The following is an 18273-nucleotide window of genomic DNA, read 5'->3' on the forward strand; positions in this document are numbered from 1 at the left end:
TTTAGGACATAGGCTGCAAAGTGGCAACCATATGTTTCTCACTTTCTATACACCATACATTTGATAGCTCATTTCCTATGTAAATTATGAAAGCACAACAAAAAAGAAAATTGAATTCCCGCACTTGCATTTAAAACTGGGTTTTTTAATCTGACATCTTATATTAAATAGAAGTTTCTCTATATGATATGATCATTACTATTTATTATCTCTGCCTAAGTTATGATATTCAAGGTCCTCCTCTTCCTCCGAATCTAACCTTCTCTTCTGATGCTTGGGCCTGCTACTGGAGACTCTATATTTTCTGCAGTTCCCTGTAGACTTGTTCCCGGAACTACCAATTCCTGAGGCCAATGAGCAGAGCTATCCAGCTGTTCCCTTTCCAACTCAGGGCTTTGGCCTGAGTCTGGCACTGATTCAAAAGCACTATTTTCCTCCTCTTCATCATCCTGTGAAGAAAAAACCGTGCTCTCAGAAATCTTTGCACTGTCAACAGAAGAGAATCTAGTATGGCTTGAGAATCGGTTGGCACTCTCATGACCAGAAGTGCTGTAACAGGAAGTGCTATAACAGGAGGTACTGTAGCAGGAAGTGCTATAACAAGAAGTGCTATAACAGGATGTGTCACACACTTCATACTCAGGGTCACCATTTGGTCTAGGACTCAGTTCACTGTCACTTTCAGTTCTTGGCCCTTGATTGTCCAATGTTTGTTCATTTAAATTAGCAAGGTGTTCAATGGAGGTGCTGCGCGGAACAGTTCCCTGGACAAAATTCTCTTCTAATAAGTTTTCCTGAGAAGGTTCAGCCAACACTGTTTCAGTCTCACTAACTAAATCTTTCTCATATACTTCCCTCACGGTCAGTTCCTCATCATTCTCTATTACACTGTCTTGTTGTTCCTCCTCCCCTTCTCCATCATCACTACTCAACTGGGCAGAAGGCAAGCTGTGCAAGAGATTGTGAATTCTTATGTAGTGTGTACGAGGAGTCTCAGGCTCCCCACAAGCAGATGCAATCACTGTTTCAAGTTCTGACACAGGCAAGGAACAAGGCCTGTTTTTTCTTTTCACCATGGTTCTTAGTTGTAGCTTGCTCTCCTTTTCATCATCATTCTCATCTTGGTCCTTTTGGGCTGAAGCTCCTTCATCATTCTGATTGTTCTCTAAATCCTTGGTAACTTGAACATCCCCACTAATCTCATCAATAGATAAGGCTTCTATGCTGATAAAGATGTCACTATCTCCCTGAGTAACAGAATTAACTTTGTTATTTTCTCTAACTTCAGACTCTGGAGGAGGGCATGCCAGCAAAAATAGTCGTTCATTGATATCCACAGCATTTGGGGAAGGCATTATTTCCACTGGGATAGATTCTGAGAGATTAACTGAATCTGCTGGTACCGCATCATTCTCTCTATAACCTGCTACCTCTTCTTTGAAGGAGCAGCTCAATGTATGTTCTTCAGTTCCAGAGTTGTCCACATTGATGCATATTAATGGACATACATTTAGCTTTTCCGAAGCTGCACTTTCTGAGGTCTCTATATTGTTGCATGCTGATGTGTTAATGGGGCTTTCTTGAAGTTCAATTGATTCATGCTTTGCAGCAATAGAGACCTCTTCATCATCTGCTAGAAGCAAAAAGAAAAGTTACATAAATTGAATTGAGTAAAAATAATATAGCATGACACTTCAAAAAATCTACATAAATATATATAAATATATGTTAATTACAGCTCAGAATTAAGCTGCACCTCATATATTTTATTAAAGTGAATTAAATGCATTTATTAAATCAAATAATTTGAAATATCATATATACAGCAAAATGCTTAAAATATTAAGCAAGACATTAATTTTCTGTTATTTAAAATTGAATCCATGATTCATTATCAAATAGGCTAAAAGCCTACATATACTCAGCTTGGAATAAATCCTATTGAATGCAATGGGATTTTATTCTGAGTGGAAATACATAGGATTATACTTTGAATCAGGGAATGCTTTCCTATGTAAAAATGTAAAAAACAAGAAATAGATCCATATGTAAAATATCAATTTATTAAGCTTAATGAGGTAATTTTACACATGTCTACTAAAAATTGAAACAGTTTTAATGGATTTATTTTCAGCTCTGTTTTGAATTAATCAAAAGAACAATAAAGTTCAGTATTGTTATTAAGACAAACTGATATTTCTGTTTTCATATGCATTAAGAGAAACAGAAGCCAACAAAATCACCATGTTGACTGATAATGCAATATATATTTTTATTTTTTGAACGTGGTTAATTTTACTATTGACTTTGCAAGACATGGTGAAATTTAAAACAAATTATGTCCCATTTTTTTCACTTCTGCAAACAGAGAGAATCCCTGATAATTATGATAAAATACTGGGCCATGATTTTACTTCTTCCTCATTCATCCAAGTTCAACTATATAAATTACAGGACTATGATCTTTTCAAGATGATTAAAGGTGTTTTTTCTTAATATTCTGTAAGCATGCGTACAGTAATGTTCATTTAAATAACTTCTTTTTCGTATTTCTGCACAAGAAATTAATTTTCTGCACAAGAAATTAATTTAAAAGCCCCGTCCTCCCACCCCATCCCTATTTCAAGTTTCCAAAAAACTGTGAACAAAGTGATTACTAAGCCATCAGATAGGTCATGGACAGGGAAAATGACCTTTGATTAACTCTATCAAATTTAAATCTTCTACATTTGAAAATTCTTAAAATTACCAAGCAAACTTCAGCCTTCAGTGGACCTTTAATCTCTAGTCTCCTCTCTTCAACTCTATCTACTGTAAAGCATTACTTGGTTAAGTACAGAAATTTTACTGTGATTGAAAGTTAAAATGCAGAAAGTATTTGAAATTGTGATGCATCATTCAAAACATCCAAAACAGGATTAAAAATAGAATGCAGCTATCAGATGTTTTGAGTTTAAGGAACATACAGAAAACTAGAAATCTTTTATAGCTATAATGCTTTATTTGAAAAGAAAGGGAAAGGGAAATTTTCCTATTCCAATTCAAGTCATAATTGTGCTCATAAGCTTATATACCCTGTCTCTTTATCTATGTGTGAGCCGCCTCGAATCCTCGGAGAGGGGCGGCATATAAATCCAATTAAATAAATAAATAAATTTATGAGACAAAACTTTGCTTAACAAAGTTATTTAAAAAAAATTCTTGATGGTCAGTTTGTAAAGATGAACTCAGCATGTAATTAAATTATTATTTTTATTATTATTATTTATTAGATTTGTATGCCGCCCCTCTCCATAGACTCGGGGCGGCTCATAACAACAATAAAACAATTCATGACAAATCTAATAATTTAAAAACATTAAAACCCCATTATTAAAGCAGACATACACACAAACATACCATGCAAAAATTGTACAGGCCCGGGAGGATGTCTCAATTCCCCCATGCCTGACGGCAGAGGTGGGTTTTAAGGAGTTTACAAAAGGCAAGGAGGGTGGGGGCAGTTCGAATCTCTGGGGGGAGCTGGTTCCAGAGAGTCAGGGTCACCACAGAGAAGGTTCTTCCCCTGGGACCTGCCGAACAACATTGTTTAGTCCACGGGACCCAGAGAAGGCCAACTCTGTGGGACCTAATCGGTCGCTGGGATTCGTGCGACAGAAGGTGGTCCCGGAGATATTCTGGTCCGATGCCATGAAGGGCTTTATAGGTCATAACCAACACTTTGAATTGTGACCGGAAACTGATCGGCAACCAATGCAGACTGCGGAGTGTTGGTGTAACATGGGAATACCTTGGGAAGCCCATGATTGTTCTTGCAGCTGCATTCTACACACTCTGAAGTTTCCGAATAGTTTTCAAAGGTAGCTCCATGTAGAGAGCATTACAGTAGTCGAATCTCGAGGTGATGAGGGCATGAGTGACTGTGAGCAGTGAGTCCCGGTCAAGATAGGACCACAACTGGTGCACCAGGCGAACCTGAGCAAACGTCCCCCTTACCACAGCTGAAAGATGGTTCTCTAATGTGAGCTGTGGATCGAGGAGGATGCCTAAGTTGCGGACCCTCTCTGAGGGGGTCAATAGTTCCCCCCCCCAGGGTTATGGACAGATGGAATTGTCCTTGGAAGGCAGAACCCACAACCACTCTGTCTTATCCGGGTTGTGTTTGAGTGTGTTGACACCCATCCAGACCCCAAGAGCCTCTAGGCACCGGCACATCACTTCCACTGCTTCATTGACTGGACATGGGGTGGAGATGTACAACTGGGTATCATCTGCATACTGATGATACCTCACTCCATGCCTCTGGATGATCACACCCAGTGGTTTCATGTAGATATTGAATAGCAGGGGGGAGAGGACCAACCCCTGAGGCACCCAACAAGGGAGTAACCTTGAAGTCGACCTCTGACCCCCCACTAACACCGACTGCGACCGACCAGAGAGGTAGGAGGAGAATCACTGAAGAACAGTGCCTCCCACTCCCAACCCCTCCAGCTGGCGCAGAAGGATACCATGGTTGATGGTATCGAAAGCCACTGAGAGGTCAAGAAGCACCAGGACAGAGGATAAACCCCTGTCCCGGGCCCACCAGAGATCATCCATCAATGCGGCCAAAGCAGTTTCCGTGCTGTAGCCGGGCCTGAATCCTGACTGTTGAGGGCTTCTTCCAAGGACCATTGGAGTTGGAGCGCCACCACCTTCTCAACAACCTTCCCCATGAAGGGAAGGTTGGAGACTGGGCGATAGTTGTTAAGAATGGCTGGGTCCAGGGAAGGCTTCTTGAGGAGGGGGCGCACAAGTTCTTCCTTGTAGGGATCCGGAAAACACCCCCTCCCCAGAGAAGCGCTGAAAATCTCCTAGACCCAGCTCCATGTCGCCTCCCTGTTGGCGGAGACTAGCTAGGAGGGACACAGATCCAGTAAGCAGGTGGCAGAACTCACAGCTCCAATGGCCTTCTCCACTTCATCAGGTGTCACCAGATCAAACTCTTCTCAGACCAGTGGACAAGTACAGGCCCCAGTCACCTCGACTGACTCGTTGTCAGTCGACTCTGTTATCCAATTGGAGTCGAGGTCTGCTTGGATCCGAGCAATTTTATCAGCAAAAAACATGTTAAAATCCTCGGCACTACTCTGTAAGGGTTCCCCAACTCCCCTCTGGTTAAGAAGCGAGCGGGTCACCCTAAACAGAGCGGCTGGGCAGGATTCCGCTGATGCAATCAAGGCGGCATGATACGCGCATCTTGCTGCCTTGAGCGCCACTTTGTAAGTCTTAATAAAAGCTCTTACAAGTGTTCGATTGGACTCAGACTTACTCTTTCTCCATCGCTTCTCTAGACGTCTCTAATGTCATTAAACTATGATACAGAAGACTCCCTCAGTCCCTATAATCAATTTATCTTCTCAGACCTAATGAAAATAAAATAAAATCAATTTCAATTCCACATAACCAGGGATAGGTTCCATCTTATCTCGCTGCCGGTTTGCTTATTCCTGCGCTGTATGACCAAAGTGCAAAACATACCAAAAAAATTTTAAAAGAACAAAAACAAAAAACACCTGCCAAAACAAAAATGGCAATGCATGTGCAGTGCTGGAAACTCGGTTTCTATGCGTGCGCAAAAGAGAAAAAAATTAAAAGATGCCAGCATCCATGGACTGGGACCGACCAATCTCCTTCAGTGACATCATTGTGATGTCACCAGCGGGTCGCTACCCGTTCATATGAACCCTTTCAAACTGGGAGGAGCCTACTCCTACATATAATCTATCAGTTTGTTGATTCATTTTTTGGCTTTATTTGAAAAGAAAGGAAAGGGGAAATTTTCCTATTCCAATTCAAGTTATAATTATGTTCATAAGGTTATATACCCTGGCAGAATTTATGATTTCCTGGCTATGTTTCAGAGAATATGAACATGAAAACCTTCCTTTCACTCATAGTTAGTTTTTGGCTGAAGCCAGTTATTATCAATCGTAATGACAACAGAAACCCAAAGGACCGTTGAACTTACCTGAACGGTCTTCTCGCTGCACTGCGAAGAGAGTCCAAGGTGGGTTATTATTCAGCCTGATTGGCAGGGACTGAGTTAAAAATTAGCATAATTGTTATGTCCCGCCCACCACTACCCTCCTTAGGTCAGTCAATAAAAAACGAAGGAATAGTGAAATAAGCCAAATTTATTCAACAAACTTTACTATAGAACTTAAACTGAACTGTGCACCTGGGCAAAAGCCGGGCGGGTTTGGACTCTCTTCGCAGTGCAGCGAGAAGACCGTTCAGGTAAGTTCAACGGTCCTTCTCCACTGCACTGCTCAGAGAGTCCAAGGTGGGATATACCCAAGCAACACCTTAGGGAGGGCTAGGCTGGCCCAGGGGTACTGGAACACAAACTCCTTGTAATACTCCTCTCCCAAAGGCTGCCTCAGCAGAAGCAAATGAGTCCAAACGATAATGTCTGATAAAGGTTGTGGGTGCAGCCCAAGTGGCTGCTCTACAGATGTCCTCAATTGGTGCTTGAGTGGTCCAAGCCACTGAGGTGGCTGCACTCCTGGTCGAGTGGGCTGTAATCCTGTCCGGTAACGGAGTTGATTTAGCCTTATATGCCTCGATGATACAGGAACGAATCCATCTACTGATAGTTTTAGCCGAAACTTTCCTCCCCATTGATGCGGAAAGGAAGGAAACAAAGAGAGCTTCAGATCTCCTCAATGCAGTTGTATGGCGAACGTATATTTTCACTGCTCTGCGAACATCCACTTTATGCCAATGGAGCTCCGATGGATGGGAGCCGTGGGTGCAAAAGTCCGGTAGAATTATATCCTGTGACCTATGAAACCTAGTGTTGATTTTAGGCATGAAACTAGGGTCCAAGCGGAGAGTCACTCTGTCCAGGTGGAAAACGCATAGGTCTGAGCGCACGGATAGAGCTGCTAGCTCGGAAACTCTGCGTGCGGAGGTTATGGCCACTAAAAAGGCCACCTTAATAGAGAGAATGCGAAGGGAAACCTCCCTCAAAGGTTCGAAAGGAGGAGCCGTGAGGACCTGGAGAACCAAAGGCAGGTCCCAAGATAGAAAATGGTAATTACCGGTGGGGACAGGTTTGCTGCTCCTCGGAGAAAATCCTTAACCCAAGGATGGTGAGAGACTGGGCAGAGTGGGTCTGGCCGGAGTACAGTTGCGATGGCAGCTACCTGTCTGCGAAGGGTGTTAGTCGAGGCCCTTCTGCAAAAACTCTAGGAGGTTAAGGACTGAGGAGGCAGAAGGTAAGATCCCTTGTGTCCTACAAAACGAGCAGTATGCTGCCCAGGTTGCCTGTATATGCGGGTGGTTGAGGGTCGTCGAGCCACTTGTATGGTGTGGATGACATTATCCGGAACTTGTTTTTCTCTCAAGCGGTTCCCCTCAATCACCACACGGCAAGCTTCCACCACTGCGGGTCCGGGTGAATTATTGAGCCTTGTGACAGAATCAGATGATGACACAGAATCCTCCATGGGAGAGACAGTGATAGGTCCATCCGGTCGGCAAACCAGGGGCACCTGGGCCAGAAAGGAGCTACTAAAAGTATGTCCGCTCCTTCCGCGATGATCTTGGCTATTACTCTGTGTATCAGACTGACCGGAGGGAAGGCGTATAGGAGACCGGTCGGCCATGGCGATAGGAGTGCATTGGTCTGCTCGGCTCCCGGCGCTGGGAACTGGGAAAAGAACCGTGGGACCTGGTGATTGTGTTGCGAAGCAAACATGTCCACTACTGGAATGCCGTAACGGTGGACTATCAGTTGAAAGGTTTCTGGATTCAGGGACCATTCCCCCGGGTCTATTGTTGTGCGGCTGAGCCAGTCCGCCTGCGTATTGTCCACTCCTGAAATATGTTCTGCACGGATGGAGGCTAGATGAATCTCTGCCCATGACATCAGGGCGTGCGCCTCCTGCATTAGGTGGTCCGACCGTGTGCCCCCCTGGTGATTTATGTGGGCCCTTGTTGCCACATTGTCTGTTAGTATGAGGATGTGATGGTCCGTCACAGTCTCTGAAAAGGTCTGCAGAGCTCTGAAAACTGCCCGTAGTTCCAGGAGGTTGATGTTGGGGTCTGTCAGGTCTAAGGCTGACCATCTGCCCTGAGCAACCTGGGATCCGGAATGTGCTCCCCATCCGGACAGACTTGCGTCCGTGGTGATTGTCACCTCCTGATGGAACAAGAAGGGAGAACCCCGGGCTATTGCAGGTGATGTCCACCAGGGAAGGGAAAGCTGAACTGGTGTGGTCAGGTGCACTTGATGCTTGGAATTGCTTAGCCGAGCCCTTTGGAATGGAAGAAGAAGCCACTGCAGGGTTCGGGCGTGTAGCCGAGCCCATGGCACGATATTGATGCATGAAATGAAGACTCCCAGCAATTGGGAGAGCAGTGCCAGGGGAATTTTGGTGCGGCGTGATATCGAGTGTATCAGTGTCCGTATTTTCTGCTGTCTCTCTGATGACAGAAAGACCATGCCTGATGAAGAATATATTGTCGTACCCAGGTGAAGCAGACACCTGGTTGGGTGCAAGTGGCTCTTGTCGTGGTTGATTGTAAATCCTGCCCTTTGAAGACAGTCCATCGTTTGGGCCAAATCCCGGTTGGCCCGCTGAGGGCTTCTGGAGAGGACGATTATATCGTCTAAGTAAGCTAGCAGCCGTATGGAGTGTGACCTGAGATTGGCTGTTAATGCATCCAGAAGCTTGGTGAAGGCCCTGGGCACTGAAGACAGGCCAAAGGGCATGGCTTTGTACTGAAAGTGCCGGTCTCGGAGGCAAAAGCGGAGAAATTGACGGTGTTGCTGATGAACCGGAACATGTAAATACGCTTCTTTGAGATCGATGGAGGTCATCCAATCCTGATGACGGATGGATGCCAGGATGGTTTGCAATGAGTGCATCTTGAACCTCTGATACCGGATGTAAATGTTCAGTTGTTTGAGGTTCAAGATCAGGCGGCATCCGCTGGAGGATTTGGGGACCACGAACACTATAGAGTAGAACCCCTTGCCTCTCTGCTCTGCCGGGACCGGTTCTATTGCCCCATTGTCTAAGAGATGTTGGACCTCCTGAAGAATAAGAGATCTTTTCTGAGGATGATTCAAGGTGGGGCATTGTACAAATCTGACTGGAGGGGTCTGCCAAAAGTTTATCCGCAGACCTTGGCTCACAGTTCCCAAGGCCCATGCGTCGGTGGAGATGGATTCCCAAAATTCGGTGAAGAACTGCAGGCGTCCACCTATGGGCAGGTCGTGGCCAGAGTCACTTCTGCTTGCGGAATCCCCCTCTGTTGCCGCCTCTGTAAGACCTGCGAGACTGCTGAAACTGGCGGTTCCTATCTCCGTATCCGCCTCTGTCAGATCGATAGGACGGTTGGGTATAGGCCCCCTGTCCATAGGTCCGAGAAACTGGGGATGAAGTTGAGGATGTCTCCGGCCGAAAGGGCTGTCTGCGAAAGTATGGAGCCCCTCGCCTATCTTGTCTCCTCGCCGACCTTGGCAACACCTTTCTTTTATCTCTGTCCTCAATCAGGACAGAGTCTAACGGCTCGCCAAAGAGCTTGGTTCCCTGATATGGTGCAGTGGCTAGGCGCCATTTTGATTTAACATCTGCCTGCCATGACCGAAGCCAAATCAAGCGCCTGGCAGAGAGATTAGTTGCCAGTGCCCGAGATGAAAATCTTGCAGACGCTAGGGTGGCATCTGCAGATAACTTAGCAGTGGCAATAAGTTTATTAATATCCTGGCGTAACCGAGCGTCCTCCGGTCCCAGCCTTGAGAGCATATCCTGGAGCCACAAAATGGAGGCCCTATTGAAGAAGGAGGCCGCTGAGGCAGCCCTCAGGGACCAGGCAGAAAGTTGGTGCATTCTCTTAACCAAGTTCTCAGCCCTCCTATCCTCTGGGCGTAGGCCATCTGCCATCTCTGAAGGTACCACTACGTTGGACATCAGTGATGTGACAGGAGTGTCCACTGAAGGGTACTGGAGCAAGTCCTCCACCTCTGGGTCAAAGGAATAAAATCTTTTGTCAATAGCTGATGGACCCAGGGCTGCTGATGGGTTCTGCCAGGGTTTTTAAATATTTTCTGCAAAGATAGGCACTGCCGGGATATGCTCTGATTCCCTCTGGGGTTCATTAATGAGCCGGGCCGCTGGCATGATGCCCACCTCTTGGCCAGCTGGTTTTGATGAGTTATCTGGCAGCAGTGTGGCCTTGGCCTTATTCAAGAGGGTTCTGAACAAGGAGTGTCTGAACAGTCCTACTAAAGGGGGCTGCTCTGGTAGGTTGGCCTCATCCCCTGAGAGCTCATCCTCTGCATCTGAGGCCATCTCTCCTGGATCCAAGTCTTCCTGAAAGGAATCGTGCAAGGAAGGAGCCGGAGCAGGAGCTGCCCAAGGGTCTGATCTGCTGGCTCGGGCTGGCAGAGGAGATGGGCGTTGCTGGGCACCCACTGTGATGCCCTGGGAATATGCAGATGCTATCATGTCCTATAGTGAGGGGGACATCGTCTGCCAGTTGTCCATGGGGCCCCTGAGACCCGCTGCAGTGGGGGTAAAGGTGGCTGCAGGCGGCTGTGCAGATTGAGACCATGATTGGGATGGTCTGGGCCATTCTGCCCTTTGGATCCCCTCCGATGGAGGAGGAGCACTCAATGGGCGGTCAGGAGATAATTCCCCAGCTGCAGAGGGGTGTAGTTCCTCAAAGGGAGCAGCAGAGGCTAAGGGGCTTTGATGATGCTGTGGAATAGAAGTGGCAGAAGGACTAGGACCTTGCCTTGTCTTATTTAATTCCAATTGGGCCTCTAGGGCCTTGATCTTCTTCTCAGCCTCCCTCAAGGCCACTGAAGATTGGGAGGACTTCCCCTTGGTCTTAGAGCTGTGGCTCTTATCCTTCCCCTTATTAGTGGAGGGGACAGCCGGATCAGCAGGATTAATCTGTTGTTGAGACATTGTAATTAGGAACACTCACAGTACCGGTAACACCAAAGGGATTGATTCACCAGGGACTGGAATGCACAATAGAGAAAAATGCTGTCTCAGCCCTTAGAGGAAGTAGTCATCAACTTCCTGTCAGGTGGTTGGAATAGACTAGCCTTCCAATAGTGCAATGGCCACGCCCCTCTCCTTCCTGGAGGAAAATATGGCTGCCCTCGAGTGCTAGCTTTGCTGACTCACTGGCTCAGCCCCCACTGCTGCTTCAAAAATGGCGTCCCCCAAGGGGGCGGAGCCAACCTTCCAACTGCGATTGAGGCTTTATAATGGCTTGCTGCCGGCAGCTCAGTGGGTCACCCCCTCGAAATAATAGATTCTGCCTTGGTCATCTACGTGACCCGGTGGCAGCCCCCTCCGCAAGAACGAAGCTATTTGTCTTCGCGGCTCCTCTCGCCGCTTCGAAGATCGGCGGCTTCTCGCTACGCCGCCAAACAGCTGATGCCTCTTTTGGGCATATCAACCTCGCCGCGGCTTCCCTGCCGCTTGAAACAAGCCAGCGGCTGCATGCGAGACCGCCGAACAGCTGATCTCCTCATTGAAGATGATCGGGAAAAGCCGGTAACCAAAGTGGCAGCGGCGGCGGGGTGGGGGTGGGTGGGGGGTATGAGCGCGAACGTCAGGGACCCCTTAGGCGTCTTCCCTGTCGTTAAGGCAGTGCTCCGGAGAGCAGTGGCTTCTCAGGGGTGCAGAGTTGGAGAGCAGTACCCCAGAGGGAAGAGGCTCTCAGAGAAAAATCCCTTCTCTTCTTCCTGTAATATAAAAGAGAGAAACAGTTAGACAAAAAAACAGCATTTATTAACAAAACAATTTACTCTCTCATGGAGAGAAGAAAACTCAGCGTCCCTACACTATGACTGAATTTTTTAGACTGACCTAAGGAGGGTAGTGGTGGGCGGGACATAACAATTATGCTAATTTTTAACTCAGTACCTGCCAATCAGGCTGAATAATAACCCACCTTGGACTCTCTGAGCAGTGCAGTGGAGAATGACCCTGATCACAAGTTTATATACCTCAGTTCTTAATATGTCTTTAACATCAATTACAGCTTGAAGTCTTTTGTGCTATGTGTGAATGATGCTCTTTATCCTCTCAGATTATTCTCTCAGATTGCCTATTCCTCCTGGCAAAAAGCATCCAGGTCCTATAAATTCTTGGGCTGTCTTGCATGAACTGCACGTCTGAGATCTGCCTAGAGTGGCTCAATGATGTTGAGGTCAGGAGACTGAGATGGCCACTCCGGAACCTTCTTTTTATTCTTCTGTAGCCAATGACAAATCGACTTGGCCTTGTGTTTAGGATCATTGTCATGTTGAATGTCCAAGTAGGTCCCATGCGCAGTTTCTGGGCTGATGAATGCAAATTGTCCTCTAGTATCTTTTACTGCATTCATTGTACCATTAATTCTGATCTAATGTCCTGTGCCTTTGTACCTCACATATCCCCAAAACATCAGCAATCCACCTCCCCCTAGTCCTTGTTGACTCCTGTCCAAATATAGCATTTATGGTTGTGGCCGAAAAGCTCAATTTTGGTTTCATCACTCCAAATGATTTTGTGCCAGAAGGTTTGAGGCTTGTCTCTGTGCTGTTTGGCGTATTGTAAGTGAGATATGTTGTACAATTCGCATAGTAATGGTTTTCTTCTGGTGACTTGACCACGCAGCCCATCTTGCTTCAACTGCCTCCTTATTGTATATCTTGAAACAGCCACACCACATGTTTTCAGAGTGTCCTGTATTTCACCTGAAGTTGTTTGTGGGTTTCTCTTTGCATTCTGAACAATTTTCCTGGCAGTTGTGGCTGAAATTTTAATTGGTCTATCTGATCGTGATTGAGTTTCAACAGAACCCCTCATTTTCTACTTCTTGACTGGAGTTTGAACACCGATGGTTAGCATTCTAAATTCCTTGGATATCTTTTTATATCCTTTGCCTGTTTTATACAATTCAACTATCTTTCCCCACAGATCCTTTTGCTTGCCCCATGACTCAGAATCCAGACATGCTGGGGATGCAAAAGTCTGTCATGAGGCCAGAAACTCATTGGATTTTTATACACATACCTTGATTATATGCAAACAGATCACAGGTGAGGATGGTTACCTTTAATAGCCATTCACACCTCTTTATATCAACCTGTGTGCATATTATCAGACCAAAAGCACCAGGGTATGTAACCTTTTGATCGGGGTCATTTGGATAGTTTCTCTTGTCATGATTGAACAAGAGTAAACATAATTGTTTGATAATAAATGGCTTCAGCCAAACACTAATCATGAGCAGAACTGTACATGAACCAGAATTTGTGAACAGGCTAAATAAGGCGTAAGTGAAGCCAAGTCTACTTGATAAAGAAAAAATATAATGGGAAAATGGGAGGATGAAGGTGTATTGATATTTCAATGCCTTAAGTTATTTGTAAAATAAAGGTGAGATACAAATAAATAAATAATACCTGGATGAATTGAAGAAGTTATCTCAAATCTAAACTGTAGCTGGCCACTGACATGTTCTGTTGGGAGCCTTCGTCCCAGTGTGTAGCTAACAACCCTGTCTCTGTTGGAAAAAAGTAAATAAAAAGAGTATTACATTTCTATATATGGTATACCTGTTGCAACTGCTTCATATAAATTATTAATTATTAAAGAAGTTACACTTATTTGCAATTGTTAGTTCTGAACCGAAATCTAAGTCCTAACACTTAAGCCTCCTGAAAGTGTACACTAAAAGTGCAGATAAATTTGGTCAATGCTAAGAGGCATGACATCAATATTTGTTCTGACAGTGAGTTACAGAGATCCAAAAGGATGAAATAAGTAGTTTTGCCAATCACAACAGTCTCAATGTAGAAACATGATTCTAGTAAACTTATTATCATCATTTTTTTTAGTCCAACACCAGTATAATTTGATTTTCAGAATTAATAGGTTCTATTACAGAAGTAGAGCACAGGCCATATTTTATAAATTGGGAAGCATATAATATTATATGAGCCATTGTGCATGAGATTCAATTCTGATTATTAATACAACATATCAGTATCATATATTGTCAGTTGGCCTACTCCAGGTCCCGTCAGCCAAGCAATATTGCCTGGTGAGGCCGCTGCGAAGGGCCGTCTCTGTGGCACTCCAGTCCTCGGAACCAACTTCCCCTGGAGATTCATATGGCCCCCACCCTCATGGCCTTCCAAAAGGCCTTAAAAACATGACTCTGCCAGCAGGCCTGGGGCTGTTGAGTATGACACTCTGCTCTGGCCAGTAGCTATGAATGCATGAAGTATAAATGTTTAATATTGGGATTTTAAATTATATTTTTAACTTTATCTATTATTGTGTCTTTTATTCCTGTAAGCCATCCTCAGTCCACTTTGAAAAAGGTGGCCTATAAATTTAAACAAACAAACAAACAATATAGAAATGCAAGCCACTATATACTGTACAGTGATGTGTGGTAAGATCTTGATTGTAAATGAATGAACATAACAAGGCATCCCTATCCTGTATGTAGAACACTTAGAAATAATAGCTATACTTGAAACCAAATTATATATATATTTCTATTAATTATAATGTGTACTAAAATATAAACACTATCAAAACTGAATATATTATAAAAGGCTATATAGTATATATATAGAAACCGGAAAAGGGAAAGAAATGTTTGACTATGTTGCTTTTCTTAAGATGATTGTCAGGTTTAACATTCTAATTTAAAACAAAGTGAAGATAGAGTAAAACATAATGGATTTTCTTTTCATTGATATTTTTAAAAAGCTAGACTGTTATCTAGGCCATCATCTACACTATCATCTGAATTGATTCAAGATTCTATAGTAAGCAGAAGATTGGATGTCTTCTATGATTAACCTGACATAAATTATTTAATGTTTATCCAAAGTAAGGCAATTAATTGAGATTAAGTTATGGAATCCCCCTCCCCAATTGTGTAATTTCACTGGCAAACATCACTCTCCTTTTAATTCTTAGATATTCATAAAAAAGATAAAATTGTGTTGCAAAGATTTACCCTATGGCATGTCTTTCTAATAATCGTTGTACTGGCATGGAAAGTTTTCCCAGAAAACGCTTAATGATAGGTCGACTTTTTGCAAACTTGTCCTTCACCTCTATTTCTAGAACATCAGTGGGCAGAGAAACAAAGCTGAACAGCTGGAAAAGAAATAACACACAAAAGGGAAAAATTACAGGTGTTTTCCCTGCCTTTCTTACTAAATATCTCAATTATCCATCCCGATTATCCATCACTTCGGTAAGCCCCAGGTCAAATAATGAAAACTATGAAGTCCATACATAACTCATTGTTCTCTATCAGTTATTATATGTTGCTTTTAATTTGATGATGGGGTGGTGGTGGTGACACACGCTGACACTATTTCAACTTGAAATTCTCGCTTGTCACTGTTTCTGTCTGTGATTCCAGAAACTTGTGAGAGAGATGTAGAAAGAGACAAGGATCCCTCTTGTCATCACTATTATTTATTTTAGTTTTGGAAGTGCAGAATAGAGACATAAAATGAGATGAGAGAATTGCTTTATTGGGTATTAAAAACAAAACATACAAATTATGAGAGTTTGGAGAGAATAGAAATATTAATGGAAAAAAGTAAAAATAGGGATTGACTAGTATATCAGAAGGCAATAAAAAAATCAAACCATAAATGTTTCTACCAAGTGCAAAGTTCATGGGATTTAACAGAACTACATGAAGTTAAAATGTTTCTTTTCTGAAAGATTTAATTATTCCTCTGTAGAGCCTTACACTGTGAAGTAAATTTCACTGACAAACTTCCAATTGTATTTCAGACATTCTAGTTTATGAGGAATTATAGAACAAACCTAAAAACAACAGGTTGGAAAAACCTATTCCAGCCTTACAAAATGCTGAATCACATTAACTAAAAATAGTCAGGATATTGGATGCTAGTTGCAAAGGGATGAATTATTGTCAGGAACACTTATGCACAAAACTATTGTAAAAGGGCAGGTTAAAGGACACCTTCCAATGGATAGTAATCATACTCCCTTCCACATAGCCTAAAATCATTTCTTTTGCTTAGAAATGAAAGCGAAAGAGATGTGGAAAGCTTTTTGGAAGGGAATCTTCCTAGCTTCTGGAGTAAAAGTAAAGGAAGAGAGAAGTGCTTTCAGATTGCAAGAATTTCTTACTGTATCTTTACAATAAAGGTAGTACAGTATTAGTACTCATAGTTTGGGTTCTGTACTATTTGAAAATATCAGTTTTCTAATTCATTACTAATGCTATTAAATTCTAATTACTGTCTTAGCATTTAGAAAAAAATTAACTAAGAAATTAAGATAAATTTTGCTATTTTAAAGATAAGACTTCCCATTATTTAATTACCTTCTATTGTCTGACTTTTTTCTCGTAGTTTCACTACTTTTTCTTTCTGCTGTTATTTTCCTCAATGTATTTCTTTCTCCTTCTGTTTTGAGATTCAAGGTCTGTGTTCAACATAACATGTCCTTTGCTAGTGTCTGTATTTTATTACTGAGACATTCATGACTTTCACATCACTATTTTTTCCTTCCTTTGAATCATGTCCAAATTTCCTCAAATTTTCTTGACAAGTTTTTTTCAGAATTGTTTGCCATTCTTAAGACTGAGAGAAAATCAGTAGCCGAAGTCTGCCTTTGTACCTAAGGCTAGAGTTAAAACTCACATTTTGCCAGTTTCTAGTTCAATGCCTTAACTACTACACTAAACTCAATTTCACTACTGTTGCAGAGCACCTAGGGCACGTATACAGGACTCAGGACAGTTTTACGCCTCCTTAATAGTTTTAGATACTACTACAATGTTGCCCAGCCTAATGAAGCAGTGATCAAAATGATCATTAACCAATTTATCCCTTCCTCCCCATCTTTTATGTGTTTCTGTCAAAATCATAATATCCACCTTGTTTTGCTTAGCCATCATCAATATCCTGTAACGTTTCAAATCTGATCACAAACCATTCACATTTAAAACCATTATAGTACACTCACTCATAATATACAAGAATAACCCTTCCTCCCTTTTGTTTTGCTCTTGGTTTATTTATTTTCCCTTCCTCACCCCAATCACCCCCCCCAAAGTGCCTCCCTCATGTTCCCCCCACCAGGAAGGTGGATGACAAGAAAAACCCTTGTCCAATCATGAGGCACTTCTACTGAATACGTCTCCTATGTTGCAGAGCTCTACTTGCAACCACTTTTTAATATACAGTGGTACCTCAAGATACGAACCCCTCATCTTACGAACAACTCGTGATACGAACCCGGGGTTCAGAAAAATTTTGCCTCTTCTTACGAACTTTTTTCGAGTTACGAACCGGCGTTCGGAGACTGCTGGGAAGCCGCGCGGCTGTTTTAAAAGGTGACAACCGGGCGGCAGGTTTGGGGGGGTGCTGGCAAGCCCCCCAGGCCGGCTGCGACCTTTTAAAACACCCGCGCCGCTTCGCAGCTGTCTCCCGAAGCCGAATGCTAAAGCCGAACTTCCGCGTTCGGCTTCGGGAGACAGCTGCGAAGCGGCGCGGGTGTTTTAAAAGGTCGCAGCCGGCCTGGGGGGGCTTGCCAGCACCCCCCGAACCCCGAACCCAGGTTCGGGGGGTGCTGGGAAGCCCCCCAGGCCAGCTGTCACCTTTTAAAACAGCCGCGCGGCTTCCCAGCAGTCGCCGAAAGCCGTTTTTTTGCGGGGGGTTTTTTGGTTGCACGGATTAATTGACTTTACATTGTTTCCTATGGGAAACAATGTTTTGTCTAAGAACCTTTCGTCTTACGAACCTCCTCCTTGCACCAATTAAGTTCGTATCATGAGGTATTACTGTAATTAGAGAAAAAATTCCACTCCCACCCTCCTTTATGCATTTGAATAATACCTTATTTTACTTTTTTCCCGTATCCCCCCAACAAGAATAAAAATTAACAATAATTTCCAGAAACATTTCCAAGAGGGGACAGCAGAGTCAGTTTCAATTCTTCACTTCTTCACTTTCTTCTCACGCTGGGCTCTTGTTGTTCTCTGCTCCATTCTAATGACTTCCACCTGCCCCATCAACTCTTTCAGCTGCTCCTCCCTTTGCCTTTCCTCCTCGTCTGGGGTACTGCAGCCAATCTTCTAATATGAAGGCCATGTCATCCGCAAACGCCTGAGTTTTTAATTCCTCTTTTTTAATTTTTAGCCCCCTGATTTCTTTTGTATTTCTTATTTTGTTCAGTAGAGTTTCTAGGGCTAAAA

General features: G+C 43.6%; 1 protein-coding gene across 2 annotated transcripts in view; it reads right to left on the reverse strand.

Annotated features, from left to right (window-relative positions):
- The window catches only part of HECW1 (HECT, C2 and WW domain containing E3 ubiquitin protein ligase 1), a 318946-nt gene that overhangs the window by 184957 nt on the left and 115716 nt on the right, over positions 1-18273 (reverse strand). For both annotated transcript variants that reach the window (XM_070729542.1, XM_070729541.1), the window contains exons 6-8: positions 15043-15185; positions 13469-13569; positions 260-1630 (exon numbers count right to left, since the gene is read on the reverse strand). In XM_070729542.1, coding sequence (XP_070585643.1) covers positions 260-1630; positions 13469-13569; positions 15043-15185 — 1615 coding nt within the window. The remainder of the gene's footprint in view (positions 1-259; positions 1631-13468; positions 13570-15042; positions 15186-18273) is intronic.

This window comes from Erythrolamprus reginae, chromosome Z (assembly GCF_031021105.1).
Source record: "Erythrolamprus reginae isolate rEryReg1 chromosome Z, rEryReg1.hap1, whole genome shotgun sequence".
In the NCBI taxonomy this organism is placed as follows: domain Eukaryota; kingdom Metazoa; phylum Chordata; class Lepidosauria; order Squamata; family Dipsadidae; genus Erythrolamprus; species Erythrolamprus reginae.